The sequence below is a fragment of the Hylobates moloch genome, unplaced genomic scaffold, assembly GCF_009828535.3.
Source record: "Hylobates moloch isolate HMO894 unplaced genomic scaffold, HMol_V3 SCAFFOLD_7, whole genome shotgun sequence".
NCBI lineage: Eukaryota > Metazoa > Chordata > Mammalia > Primates > Hylobatidae > Hylobates > Hylobates moloch.
The window spans coordinates 93,521,779-93,537,013 of record NW_026652282.1 but is presented as its reverse complement, the minus strand read 5'-3'; the positions used below and the strand labels follow the sequence as shown (position 1 = coordinate 93,537,013).

Sequence of the window (15,235 nt, the reverse complement as noted above, 5' to 3'; positions counted from 1 at the left end):
ACTCTCTGCAACATAGAGAGACCTTGTCTCTACTAAAAAATCAAAATAAAAACAAAAACAATTAATAAGGCATGGTGGTTGTGGTCCCAGCTACTGGGAAGCCTGAGGCAGGAGGACTGCTTGAGCCCAAGAGTTGGAGCTTGAAGTGGGCTATGACTGCACCACTGCACCCCGTCCTGGGTGACAGAGTAAGAACCCACCTCAAAAAAAGGAAAAAAAAAAAAGGCAGTTGAAAATATTCTAAGTAGAAAATGCATTTAATACACCTAACCCACCACACATCACAGCTTAGCCTAATACCTTAAACGTGCTCAGAACACACTTACATTAGCCTGTGGTTGGGCAAAATCATCTAACACAAAACCTATTTTATGATAAAGTGTTGAATATCTCATGCCATTTATTGAATACTGCAAGTGTAAAACAGAATGGTTGTATGGGTACTCGAAGAGCGGTTTCTACTGAATGCGTTTATGTATTGCTTTCACACCACCATAAAGTTGAAAAACTCTAAGTGAAACCATTGTACGTTGGGCCATCTGGAGTATGCTTTGGGCATGGCCTTGAATCCAAATAAGATCCAGGTTTGACATACTGTATGTGAAACTATACTTCATTTCTATTCAACCCCAAGTAGAAAAGCAAGCCTACAATAGAGACAGGCAGGCATCAATAATGAAAAACCTTGACCACTTCTTATGGGTTTACATGTGAGGTGCTATCCCAGAAATAGTCAAGGATAGATCTCCATGAATATGCAAATATACAATATTAGGATCAATTCAATTTTGAAATGTAAAATCTTCTAGCTATTTTAATGAGAGCAAGGAGATTGATAAGTGAGTAGATAAGTCCTTTTTGGGTATCTTATGCTAGGGTGGTTAGTTAACAACATTAACTCCAGAGGGGTGCAGTGGATCATGCCTGTAATCCCAGCACTTTGAGAGGCCGAGGCAGGTGGATTGCCTAAGCTCCGGAGTTTGAGACCAGCCTGGGAAACACGGTGAAGCCCCGTCTCTACTAAAATACAAAGAAAAAAAAAATTAGCCAGGGCGTGGTAGTGTGCACCCGTAATCCCAGCTACTTGGGGAGGCTGAGATAGGAGAATCGCTTGAACCCAGGAGGCGGAGGTTGCAGTGAGCCGAGATAGCGTCATTGCATTCCAGCCTGGGCGACAGAGCGAAACTCCGTCCCCCCAAAAAAAAAAACAGAAAGAAAGAAAGAAAAGAAAGGAAAGGAAAAGAAAAGAAAAAAAGAACATAAAGTCCAGCACCAGATTGTTATCTGTCCACCACTTCCCGGCTGGACAAATTACTTAACCACTCTTGTGTCTCAGTTTCCTCATGTGTAAAATGGAGATACTAACAGTACTTAGTTCACAGGATTGTTTAAAAGAGTAAAGTTAATATACACAAAGCATTCAGAGCAGTGCCAAAGGCTCTGTTACCTCCTAGGAGATACATTTTTAATCACCAATCTGCTGGTAATGTCTATTTCTAAAGACTTTTCTCTCCTCAAACTAGACTTTAAAAAACAAAAAAAAGAAACACCTTCCTTCACAACAGTCAAAACTGCACTGCTCCCCAAAAGCAGTTCTTCTGAATGCACTAGAAGTCTAATTAACTAGACCATCAGGGCGGTCCTCTGAAGAGGAAACAATCTACACAGTATGTAGCCGTTACTATTTTTGACTGGATTCATTTCACTCACATTCAACAGAAATGTAAACAATCACAATTCCAATTTCTCCATGATCGATCCAACCAATCAGCAGGCAGAACACTCCTTTAGATCTAAGCCCAAGTACCAATGTCAAGTTGACAATTTATTACACTTCACGGGTAAATTATTTTGCCCCTCTGTGTTTAGGGTTATTGTAAAGTTGAGCTACAGTGGTTAATTTCCCATTCTTCTCTCACCCCAAAATACTAAGTTCTCTCCAATAAAGTTCTCAATTGTCATATTCAAATAAGTTGTGTATTCAAAAAGGGCTACAGTGAGTTCAGCTTGCGATTTTATTTTACCTCGAAAAGGTTCAAGTGTCAGTTCCTTATTGGAGGGAGAGCATCAGGATAAAAACCTAATGGATGCTGGGCTTAACACCTAGGTGATGCATGGCACACGTTTACCTTTGTAACAAGCCCGCACATCCTGCACATGTACCCCCAGAATACCCCAGAACTTAAAAAAAAATTAAAAGACCCAACCCTGAGATTCTAAGGCACCTTTACCTGCGTGACTAATAACAAGATCTGCTTTCTGAATGTCTTCTTTCAAGGAATCCTTGTACCTGTAAACATCCAGAGTAAACGACTCAGTACTGAAGGGTTCAGGTACCACCGTTCCTCTACCAATTTGCAGGATAAGTCGGTTGTAACCAAGGCTCTCGATTTTCTGAAAGAGGAAATCAGAACATGAGGGCCTTTTAAACTGGCTATGTAAAACAGAGCAGGAACCACCACCACTACTAAAGTTTGACGTTAAGATCGGAGCACGGCCGCCAAAGAGCCCACCTGGGGCCGATCTCACTTAGTTTTCAAAACTAACGTTATTTTCCCGTCCGGGGCCCGACGAGGAACCTCCCGAGCACTCATGAATCTAAGCGACCCAGCTCGCAGAGTCCCGCGAAAGCCACAGCAGGAAAAGACTTTGGAAAAGGAGTCGCAAACTCGGGGGGACCCAGGGACTACCCGTTCTGCCTCACTTGCTCAACTGCGAGAACCGGGAGCCCTGAGGGGACGACACGCGCTGAGGAGGGGAACCGCGCGGGCTCCGGCCAAGCGCTGAGGGGAAGGAGCCGGGCTCTGAGGCGAGCTCGGCTGGCTGAGACGCCGGCGCCGAAGCGCGATCCACAAGGGGGCCTGAGGAGAAACTGCCGAGCCCCGTGGAAAATCCGAGCTCGAAGGGGCGGAGCCGTTGGAAGGAGGGGCGGAGGACGCGGAGGCGGAGAATAGAGCGCGGGGGCAGCCCGGGAAAGGAGCTGAAGAAATGAGGGAGAGGAGCGGCCGGGATAATGGGAAGAGGAAACAGGCAACCCCGAGTAGCCAGGTAGCCGGAGAAGGGCCCCGCCGGGCGTGGGCAGGAGCCAGCTAAGGGGCAGCGGCACCTGTGGTAGAGTTGCGGGGGTTTCTTTCCGAGCGCGACGGTCAGGCAAGGCTAACGCGGCTGGCAGTATGGCTGGAGATGGCGGGTGGCGAGCCAAGCCGCCGCCTGCTCGCCTCCCTCACTCACTTGCAGACTGTCGGGCGCCGACACACACGCAATGAGGTCGTCAAAGCTGGTGGTCCCTACGGTAACAAACACGCACTTCATGGCGCGGGTTCCTCAAGCCCTGATCGCATGGGCCGGATATGACGCAACTGAGGCCACGCACGTTGCAGCGGCTGCCTTCTGTGAGGGAGGCGGAAATCCGTAATGACCGCCAGGGGGCGGTGGGGCCCCGGGCTGTGTCACCGGTTGGGTGGGGCAAGAGACTATTGGTGGCCCAGGTGCCAGCCACTCTTCTAAGCCCTTTATGTGTAGGAGCCAGCTCTTGAGACCCCTCACTATAAGGGAATGGGGAATTGCCAAATGTAATTAACTTTTTCAAAACTGGTGGGTAAAAAAAAATAATAATAATACCCTAAGCATTGAGTTGGTGTCATTGTGTGGGTACCACAATCTTTTAATGACAGACAAGTTTGAGATTTTTTTGTTTGCTGCCAGGTTTTGTCAAGATACATTTGAGAGATGGTTTTACTTTGAGCTGGCTAAGGGGATATGAAAAATAAAAGTGCCTTGCCAGGCACAGTGGCTGTAATCCCAAGCTACTGGGAAGAATTGCTTGAGCCCAGGAGTTTAAGACTAGCCTGGGCAACATAGCAAAACCCTTGTCTCTAAAAATATTATTTTTTAGGCCAGGTGCCATCACTCAAGTATGTAATCCCAGCACTTTGGGAGGCCAAGGCAGGTATATTATTGAGGTCAGGAGTTCCAGACCAGCCTGGGCAACATGGTGAAATCCTTTCTCTCCTAAAAATACAAAAATTAGCCAGGTGTGGTGGCAGGTGCCTGTAATCCCAGCTACTCAGGAGGCTGAAGCACAACAATTGCTTGAGCCCAGGAGACAGAGGTTTCAGTGAGCCCAAGATCCTGCCATTGCACTCCAGCCTGGGTGACACAGAATGAGACCCTGTCTCAAACAAACAAAAAAAATTTAATTAGCCGGGGGTGGGAGCACCCACCTGTGGTCCTAGCTAGTCAGAAGGCTGAGGCTGCAGTGAGCCATGATCATACCACTGCACTGCAGCCTGGACGACAGTGAGACCGTGTCTCGAAAAAATAAAAAAACTAAAAATAAAAGGCATCTTATAAGGTATGGGGTCTTGCTCTGTTGCCCAGGCTTGATTCTAACTCCTGGGCTCAAGCAGTCCTCCTGTGGCAGGCCACGTCTCACCAACAGAGGCCTCCATAACAACTGTTTCAGTACTGAGTAGTGAAGTTAATATTAAAAGCTAAAAAAAAGCCAGTGCCCTTATACAAAGGCTGGAATGTAACTAAAGCCCACCAAGAGTTTTGCCTGGGCCTTTCCTGGGCCCTAAAGCATGACAAAATAACAAAGGAATTCTTAACACGACCCATTTAGGATTAAACAAGTTTTATTGTGGGTCTGAAGAAACTCCCCAGGCCTCCACAAACAAGTTTGTTGGGAGTCCAAAGGAACTCCCCAAACCTCTCTGATTTAGCAGGAGACAAGATAAGGGTAATCACGCCAGCACCTGGACTCATTTAGATTTTTTTTCTTTTTTTTGAGACGGAGTCTCCCTCTGTCACCCAGGCTGGAGTGCAGTGGCACGATCTCGGGGCTCACTGCAAGCTCCGCCTCCTGGGTTCACGCCACTCTCCTGCCTCAGCCTCTAGAGTAGCTGGGAATACAGGTGCCCGCCACCACGCCCGGCTAATTTGTTGTATTTTTAGTAGCGACGGGGGTTTCACCATGTTAGCCAGGATGGTCTCGAACTCCTGACCTCGTGATCTGCCCGCCTCGGCCTCCCAAAGTGCTGGGATTACAGGCGTGAGCCACCACACCTTGCCGGACCCATTTAGATTAAGTAAATTTACTGAGGCTCCAGAGGAAGATCTTCAAGATTCAGACCTTATTTATAGATTAAAAGAAGTTAATCACTTATGTCTTTAGACGAATGCACACTTACATGTAGACATATAGCTTAGAAGGTATATAAGCTCTGGAAAACATCGTGATTTTGAGTTGGTCTGGTGATAATATCCAGGCCTTCTCCCTGTAAACAGTTACAGAAATAAAAACTCTCTTCCTCCCCAGTTCATCTGCATCTTGTTATTAGGTCACGAGAAATAGCAGCCCCACCCTCAGTTTGGTCCGAGAGCACTCCCGCCTCCGCCTCCGCCTCCCAAGTAGCTGGGACTACAGGTGCATCAAAAGTGGCTTTTAGAAAATCACTCTAACTGGCTGGGCACGGTGGCTCACGCCGGTAATCACAGCACTTTGGGAGGCCGAGGCGGGTGGATCACAAGGTCAGGAGTTTGAGACCAGCCTGGCCAGCATGGGGACACCCCATCTCTACTAAAAATACAAAAATTAGCCAGGCACGGTGGCAGGCGCCTGTAATCCCAGCTACTTGGGAGGCTGAGGCAGGAGAATTGCTTGTACCTGGGAGGCGGAGGTTGCAGTGAGCTGAGATTGTGCCACTGCACTCTAGCCTGGGCAACAGAGCAAGATTCCATCTCAAAAAAAAAATCACTCTAACTTGGGCTCTTCTACCGACTGTGGTTCTCAGAAAACCAGGGCCCTCTAGGGTCCCCTGGAAGCTGCAAACAGTTAACCTCCATTAGCAAGCATGACTTGTAAAATAGAGGTGATAAAGCCTGAAGCATTGATCTACAATCTATTGAATTATTCCACTGAACCATTTAACATTACACATTAGCACGATAAAGTACCACAGATAAATTACACTTAGGCAGGCATATATAGGAGAGGTTATTTCTCAAAACTCTCCTTTTTTCTCCTACCACCATCATACCATTGTTAAGATAATTGCTCACTCTATCTCCTTCTAATGTTTTGTGTATTCCCTATTTAAAATATCACCTTAGCTCATATTTGTGCTTCGCCCTGCTTGGATATATACAGAAGAGAGGCTGTGAGAAGAAATTATTTTAAGGAGAAAAAGGATTGGAGGTAAATTGGGCCTAGAACATAGCCTGAGAAGACCCTTGGGCCTATTTCTACAGGATGTTTCCTTTAAATCTTGTAGCTTAGGCAGTTGTCCTTTTGAAGAGTAGCATGCACAATGGCAGGAAAACTCACCAGCTGCCTTTCTGAAAGTGACATCCAACAGAGACTTCTGGTTGGGACTTGGAAACTACCCAATCAGGACTCAGCTGTTTTCAACTAATGGGGACTACTTTTGAGTTAGTTATTTGCATACACAGACTTCATTAAGGGCTGGGAGGAGAACTTTCCCTATTTAAGCCAGACCCACTCTTTGTTCTTTGGAGCACACTTAGTTTACATTGGAGGCTGTGTTTCCCCATCTGCAGATCTCCTGCTTTTAGGCTGAGGTCTCCGAGACTTTGTTTTCTCCAGGCAGCATGGTCACCTCCCTCTATGGGCCCTGTGGGGTACACTCACACTTCGTGGAGTACTTTTGCATTTTGCAATGTACTTGTGCTTGGTGGATTATGCTCACATTTCAAGTTTTGTGGGGACACTCATGTTTCTGTTGCACTCAAAGGGATGCCTTTGTTATAGTGCCGTGGGTAACCCATGTTCTAAGGTAATGGTCTCCAACCAGCCACTTTATGGTGCACTGATGACTTTTATATTTAAAACCTACGGAGAAAATTCTTGTGCCTATTTAAGGCTCTAGATAAAACTTTTGGATTTAAAACTTTTTTGGCTACATTAGGGAGCTTTCTGTATCCGTAATCAAATTTATTTATGCATGCAATTAGAACAAAGATGAATCTAGGCCTCTCAAAGACAATACAAGGCTTTCCTTAATAGGTACTATGAAAACTCCAAATGGAATCAAGAATTTCAGATTGCCTTCTTGAGAGAAACTAATTCCGAACTCAGTGCCTGCAAAAACTTGAAAATCCTCCTAGCCCAGATTCTGTTCCCAAGGACTCAAACCCTTTGTTCCTCTTCCTTTCACTCCCTCTGCACTACCTCTACTTTATTCTCCTCTGCCACTACCTTCTTCACTTTCTGAACTTCCTTTTTTCTCCTCACGGTCTATCCCAGGCACACTACCCATAACCCCTCAACTCCTCTTATTGCCCCATTTAAAATAAGTGAAAATGCAGAGGGAGGTTAGACCATTTCTTACATTCCTTAGTCTAAATCTGAACTCATGGCGATTGTCCTAAAACTGACTTCCTTGAATTTGAATGCCACTTTCGTTTAATCGTAAGTGCATACTAGCCCAGACTCACCAAAATCTATCAATTCACATGCTGGGGGTCATTTTTGTGGCTCAAACATGTATATGCCTAACTAAATGGATAAAACCTCCAGAGGACTTCCATTTCAAAAGGGACATGGCCATAACAAAAGCAAAGAAAATAACCTGTGATTTGTTAAAGGTCATTCCAGTGCTTTTCCTCTGGCAAATTAATTGGAAAGCCATTCAACGATTCACTCAAAAAAAAGATGAGTCTGCTTAGATTATTTTGACTGGTTCAAAAAGGCTTTCCAAGCTGGGCGCGGTGGCTCATGCCTGTAATCTCAGCACTTTGGGAGGCTGAGGCAGGAGGACCACTTGAGGTCAGGAGTTCGAGACCAGCCTGGCCAACATGGCAAAACTCTGTCTCTACTAAAAATACAAAAATTAGCTGGGCATGGTGGTGCATGTCTGTAGTCCCAGCTACTCAGGAGGCTGAGGCATGAGAATCACTTGAGTCCAGGAGGCAGAGGTAGCAGTGAGCTGAGATGGCACCACTGCACTCCAGCCTGGGCAACAGAGCAACACTCTGTCTGAAAAAATAAAAAAAAAAATCTTTCCAGCAAAATTCTGGTATCAAGGACTTAACAGAGGATACCATTAATCTTTTTGATTCCAGTTTTCTTTCAGGGCTTAACTGAACTCTTAATGCCTTAGTCAAACAACATAACCTCAATTGGACCTTTAAGAAACCCCACGAAATTGCCTCCTTGGCAAACTATCTCTCTAAAACTTTGTAAAGAGACAAAGAAAGAATAAATAAGACACTTGATTATCAGGAAAAGACCACCACATTCATGGCCCTACATATTCAGCAATTTAAAAAACAATCACAGAACCAAAATGCTCTCAAGATTCTGGGAAACAGGATGTATTTCTTTCCCAAGGGCTTTTATCACTACAAAAGAGATTATGAAATATACAAATGATGGCTTCAGAAGAACCGAGATAAAGCTAAGAAAAATGCAAGCTTTTTCTTCATTACAAGATTGGGGTGCTTCAGGGAGATAAGGGCAATCTTCGTCCTTCTGTGAACCAGCTGAAGAAGGTTGGTTTGCAAATAAATAACAAATTGGTCCAGGCGTGGATAGATACTGGTGCCACACTCTCAGTGCTAAACTCCAACTCTTTTTCAGATCGCCTTCCCTAGAATAGTCAAACCACGCAAATGGTAGGGATCCCCAGCTAGCCAATGATAGTCAGGTGAAATCCAATTCCTTATCAGATAGGGCCCATCATTGGATACCATAGCTTTCTCCTTCTCCCCTCTCTTCCCATATATTTATTAGGAAGGGCCTTCCTTGAAAAGAGTCAAGCCAACATCTTTTGCCCATAAGGGAAATGTGTTATTTTAAGAATAAGCTCACCTGAGACCTCTACTTTTTTTTTTTTTAAAACAAGGCGGACTTGCTCTTTCACACAGGCTGGAGTGCAGTGGCACAATCGTGGCTCACTGCATCCTTGACTTCCTGAGCTCAACTGATTCTCCTACCTCATCCTCCTGAGTAGCTGGGATCACAGGTGGGTGCCAACACAGCTGGCTAATTTTTTTACGTATAGAGAAGAGGTCTCACTATGTTGCCCAGGCTGGTCTTAAACTCCTGGGCTCAAGCGATCCTCCCGCCTTGGCCTCCCAATGTGCTAGGATTATAGGCATGAACCACTGTGCCCAGTCTAAGACCTCACTTATGTGTTTCCCTTGTGAGCCCCTGTCTGTCCAGCCATTTCTGAATAACCTACCTTAAGGGAATTATCTGAGACCATATGGGCAAAACCGAATACCAATATCTGTCTTTTTCACTCAGTACCACCTATTTTCATTCAGATAGATCCTAACAATTCTCTTCTAAATGTGAAACAATACCCCCTCAATTCTGAGGCATTAGCAGGCATGGAACCTATCATTGATTATTTTATTTCTAAGGGACTCTTTGTCACCTGTACTAGCCCATGCAATACCTCAGTTTTACCCATGCAGAAACATAATGGGAGAGGATGGAGGTTTGTTCAACAACTTAGAGCTGTAACCAATATTGTTATTCCTGACACCCCATTGTGCCTGATCCACCTACACTCTTACATAATATGCCTTCTGACACCCAATATGTCTCTACTCTTGACCTCTGCATTGCCTTTTGCAGCATCCCTGTTTACCTGAAAGTTTCTTTTCACGTTCATGTGGAGAGGCCAACAATATACATGGACAGTGCTTCCTCAGGGATATACTGAGAGCCCTATCTATTTTTTCCAGATTCTTTGAGCAGACCTGAAAAAGATAACCTTTTTATAAAGTTCAACCCTTTTACAATATATTGATGATATGCTTTTATGTTCTCCCTCTCAAAACACTTACCTCGCTGACACTCTTCATTTTTTTTCTGCCAAATGACCCTCAATAAATGTCATAAGGTCTCTAAAGAAAAATTACAATTTGGTCAAGATTCAATTAAATTCCTTGGATATGTATTAACTTCCTCAAGGCTAAGTCTTGATCCCTCTCACATTCAAATCATCTTTTTCTTCCCCTTACTTGCTGCAAAAAGGCAGCTCAGAGAATTTTTAGGGCCTGTGGATTATTGCAGAATATGGAACCTAATTTCTCTCTGATGGTACAACCCTTATATTCCTTACTTAAAGCCTCTTTTCCCCATTTCCTTGTCTGGATTACTGATGGTGAACAAGCTTTCTAAGTTTAAAAAACTCAATTGTCCACTACCCCTACCTTATGACATCCAAATTATTATGATTTTCCCTTTTTGTGCATGAAGGAGAGGGTAACACATGAGGGGGTTTGCCTTAGCCCCTTGAGGGCAACGATCAACTGATTGGCTATTATAGCCAATAGCAGTACCCTGTGGCACAAGTATTGCCCCCCTATCTGAGAACTGTTGCTATTACTTCTATGCTTATAAAGGCCACTAAAAAATAGTCATACAGTCCCCTCTCACTATGTATGCCCCTCATTCCATTGAAAGCCTCCTCACTTTTCATCATACCCAACATCTTTCAACCAGCCGATTGACCTCCTATGAGATACTATTTTCTTTTTCTCCCAATTTAGCCATTGCCCACTGCAATCTATTAAAACCCTTTTACCATCTCCAGTGGAAGACATCCTGTGACTGTGTCAGTTTTACAGATACCCTCCTTTTACCCAGCATACACCCAAAGGAAACACCTCTGCCCAACCTGGACTTTGTCTAGTACACTGATGGGTCTTCTCTCAAGAGCCCTGCTGGCTCTTACCTCGCAAGATATGCCATAGTTTCCCTAGCAGAGACTATTGAATAGGACCCGCTTCCCACAGTCTGGTCAGCTTAACAAGCAGAATTGCATGCCCCCACATGAGCCTGTTTGCTGACTGGAGGCAAAACAACTAACATTTTATACAGATGGTAGATTCGCCTTTGGTATTGCACGTAATTTCGTATGCCCTGGAAACAATGAGGTTTTTTGACCTCCTCCAGACAACCTATTAAAAATAAAGATTTTTGTTTTGACATTTTTAAAAGCTATTCAGGCTCTATTATCTCTTGCTATTATCAAGATCCAAGGACACTCCCCTAAAAACTCTGAAGACAGTAAGGGCAATCATCTTGCTGATGCAGCTGCTGAAGCTACAGCCCTACAAGTAACTCCCTTGATCATGCTCATTCAATCCTCAGCCCCCATGCTTGCCCATTTGATTACCATTTTTCTAGACTTTTCACATCTCAGAAAGCAGTTTCATATCTTGAAAGGGGGAAATGGATGAAACAAAGTTGCACATTTAACTCCCAAACAAGATTATGAGAAGGGACAAATAGACATCCAATCCTCCCTAGCAGTCTGCAGACACAAACAGACCTTTATACATAACCTAATTCACTGCAATCTGGATACAATGAATAAATGGGTCAGACAATACTTTGGAGAAATTCCCCCAACAGTTGCTTTTTAGGTATACAAACTTTGTAGCCTCTGTCCCCAGTATACTCCGGGTGAACCCCTAAAATGTCCTTCAGGCCAAGTACCACTTCCCAATGGCCTTTTTGCAGAATGGCAGCTTGACTTCATCCAATTACCCCCATCTCATGGATACAAAAATGTCCTTATAATGATTGACATGTATTTCTATTGCGTGGAAGCTTTCTCCTGCAGACAGTCTATGGCCATGGCAGTAGCCAAAGTACCCCTTGAAAAGATCATTCCTCTTGGGGAATTCCAACTGAGCTTTATAGTAACCAAGGAACTCATTTAACTGGCCAAGTATTAGCAAAAATTTGGAACATTTAGCCCATTCTGCAGCATTTTCATTATGCACACCACTCCAATCTTTTGGGCTGGTTAAATAGATAAATTGGGGTTATAAAAACCCAATTTGCAAAGATCCCAAGTACTTTTAACCTTCCCTGGCATAAGGCTCTCCCATTGGCATTGCTAGTTTTACAATCCACACCTAGTAGGAAACACTGGCTCTCCCCTTTCGAGATCGTTGCTGGTCTGCTCATGCACCTGGTTGAAGAAACGTTTTCCCTGCTCAGTTACAGGGAGACTTCCTAACCTACTACCAATGCCTTGTCAGAGCTTTAAAGACTAACCGCCACAAGGTTGTGGAATCCTTTTATAGGCCCAAATCAGATAGTGACCTCTGGCATCGCAGCCTCCAGCCTAGTGATTATGTATGTTGGTAGAGACATCAATTGAAAGACTACCTTCAGCCCTGTTGGAAGAAGAACTCTTTTTCGGGTACCGTTAATTAATCTCTGTGCTGCCAAGTTACAGTGTATTGACTCTTGGATACATATATTTCACCTAAAAATGGCACCAACTCCTGGAGAATCTTGGACATCAATGCCATTGTTGAATACCAAATTCAGATTACTAAAACCCCATCTCCAGGCCAAGAAGACAACATCTAAGGTTGACAGCTAACCCAGGACACCAGATCAGGACTGTATGAGTAATATGCTCAGCCCTTACATTTACTTTATTTTTGCCTTGATTGTCATAGCTTTGGGAATTCTTTGTATTTTAGACATTTTTTTTGACATGTTAAAATTTAAAATAGTTCCCAGACAGGGCAGTTCCAGACGAACATCCTGTTTGCGCCTCTGAGCTAAGGCAGTTCCTGTAACCAGTAATTGGAGCTGAGACACAGTGGCAGGAAAACTCCCACCAGCAGCCTGAAAGGAGCATCCAACAGAGACTTCTGGTTCTGGCTTGAAAACTACCCATCTGGGACTCAGCAGTTTTCAACCAATTTGGGCTGAAAGAGTTTGAATTCTTCATTTGCACATATGGACCTGATTGAGGGCTGGGGTGGGAACTTTCCCGATAGCATGCTTTCAGTTTACAACAGAGGCTGTGATTGTTTTTTTAGAAAATAAAACTCTTCGGCCAGGCGCAGTGGCTCACTCCTGCAATCCCAGCACTTTGGGAGGCCAAGGCTGGTGGATCACCCGAGGTCGGGAGTTTGAGACCAGCCTGACCAACATGGACAAACCCCGTTTCTACTAAAAACACAAAATTAGCCAGGCATGGTGGTGCATGCCTGTAATCCCAGCTACTTGGGAGGCTGAGGCAGGAGAATCGCTTGAACCCGGGAGGTGGAGGTTGCGGTGAGCCAGGATTGTACCATTGCACTCCAGCCTGGGCAACAAGAGTGAAACTCTGTCTCAAAAAAAAAAAGGAAAGAAAAGAAAAGTCTTCTCTGTTTTGTTTTTCCTTTGCAGACCTCATGGTCTTTTGTTAACAAAATTAATGAAAACGGTGAAACTACAGTTTTATAACAATAAATATAGAAATATCATGGTTGAATAATGAAACAAGCACAATCATTTTCTGCCCAAATACCAAATAGAGAATAAAATATGAATATTTAGTGAAATATAAAGACAAAAATATTCAAAAGTATTACCTGTCCTAAAAAAAAATTATAGGACTTAAGATTTCTACACATGAATCAGAAACTATAATGCCTTATTTACTATGAATTTTACCACAAAGCACAATAAGCTACAGAGACCATTTCTTATATGTGGGCTGATAAAGAAATACCTTAACTATGAAAATAAAACCCTAAAAATAGTTTACAAAACAACTTCTAGCTGATACATTAGAATAGAAGCAGAATAGACCAATGTGTCCTACATATTACACCACCCTGCTACTCTAGCTATATGACCTCCAAGAAATCATTTAACCTCTCTTGAGCCTCAGTTTTCTCACATAATGAAAATAACAGATTCAGATTAGGTCTTTCAACTATACACTCTATGACTCTAAGAGCAAATATTCTGCTGTTTGATAACAAAGGAAAAAGTAAAATTCTTAATACATAATATAAATCCATATTTAATGTTAATGTCATATCTTGTACTGGTCATATTGATTCTTATAACTAACATTTGTATGGCACTTTACAGTTTTATTAAATGTCTTCATGTTCATCATCATATTTTAATCACACAGCTTCCCTATGGAGTAACAGAGTGGGAGAAATTAAGCTGTTTGCTCCAGATCACATGGCTAGGAAGCAACTTACTGAAGAAGTCCAGCTCTTGAGCTGCTTAAGCCTGGGCAGGTCTTTTCTTGCCTCCCAGAGGTAAATCAAAGCAACCAATGAACTTTAACTTTGTACACTCTGTTTCATTTATTATTCTCCTTCCTGGGTTATTTTAGGGGTTATTATTTTATTTCTAATTTATACATGACCACTAAGTTATTCCCATTTGGTAGCAGCAATAGCTGGGAATCTGATATCATCGCATGATTATTCAATCTCTGCATTAATAGGTTATATAGATTAATAGCAATGTATTATAAAGGGCTATTTCCTGTTAGGCAAGAGAAAGCAGAATTCCCTTATGAGTTTTTTTTGTCTGCCAATTTTGTCTTCAAGTCAGTTAAAAATTTATGCCATCAGGAAGAAGAATAGCTTTTTGATATCAGAATTGGCAAATATTTGTGTTTCTGTGTTTAATCTTGATCTGTGGCTGAAGTTGTAGATCTGAAGTTATAAGTTCTCTGTGAATCTGTGTGGCTATAATTCAGAAAGACCTTTACGTCTCATTGAATCTGTGAAACTTTTTCCTATAAGATATTAAATTAGTCTATGGCCATACCACCCTGAATGTGCTTGATCTCATCTGATCTCATGAAGCTACGCAGGGTGGGGCCTAGTTAGTACTTGGATGGGAGACTGCCTGGGAATATAAGCTGCTGTTGGCTTAAAAAATTTTTTTATATATTAAAAATAAAAAATAAATTAAAGGAGCACTGTTCTGATTAGAGAACATAAGTACATATATGAATTAAATGTTAAGTTCTCAGAAAACAAATTGACTTATAATACTTTAAATGTACTAGACTTTAACAAAACATCTCTTACAGGAACTAATTCAGAAACCAAGATTACATAATTAACATTATTTTGATAATTATGGTTTTTTTCTGATTTATTAGTGTAAAGTAAAATACAAGCATATATTGTATTTTACTTGGATTTCTTTTTCCTAAACTTGCATAGGTTTACTGATCAAATAAGTTAACATTATTCCAAAAAATGTTTATGATTCTAAAAGATGTAAAGTTCTATTCAAGAAAATGAAATCATTACTCCGACAAATTTTATATCAACAGCTATTATGCTTTGAAGTAGGCCAGATTGAAGATTATTTCCAAGATCTTTAAGCAACTCAAAATCATGGAGTGACATTAAATTGAGTTAATTAATGGGTAATCATTGGACAGAAGTTTTTTTTTTTTGAGATGGAGTCTCGCTCTGT

At 42.7% G+C, this 15,235-nt stretch overlaps 1 protein-coding gene and 1 pseudogene across 4 annotated transcripts in view; one reads left to right on the top strand and one right to left on the bottom strand.

Annotated features, from left to right (window-relative positions):
* Positions 1-3,344, bottom strand: part of ALG13 (ALG13 UDP-N-acetylglucosaminyltransferase subunit) — a 30,679-nt gene extending 27,335 nt beyond the window's left edge. For 3 of the 4 annotated variants that reach the window (XM_032757486.2, XM_058441532.1, XM_032757487.2), the window contains exons 1-2: positions 3,232-3,344; positions 2,232-2,394 (exon numbers count right to left, since the gene is read on the bottom strand). In XM_032757486.2, coding sequence (XP_032613377.2) covers positions 2,232-2,394; positions 3,232-3,312 — 244 coding nt within the window. In that variant the 5' untranslated portion in view covers positions 3,313-3,344. The remainder of the gene's footprint in view (positions 1-2,231; positions 2,395-3,231) is intronic. The other variant, XM_032757489.1, reaches the window with a different exon arrangement.
* Positions 3,345-14,558: 11,214 nt separating this feature from the next.
* Positions 14,559-14,678, top strand: LOC116812423 (5S ribosomal RNA; annotated as a pseudogene).
* The last annotated feature ends 557 nt before the right edge of the window (positions 14,679-15,235 follow it).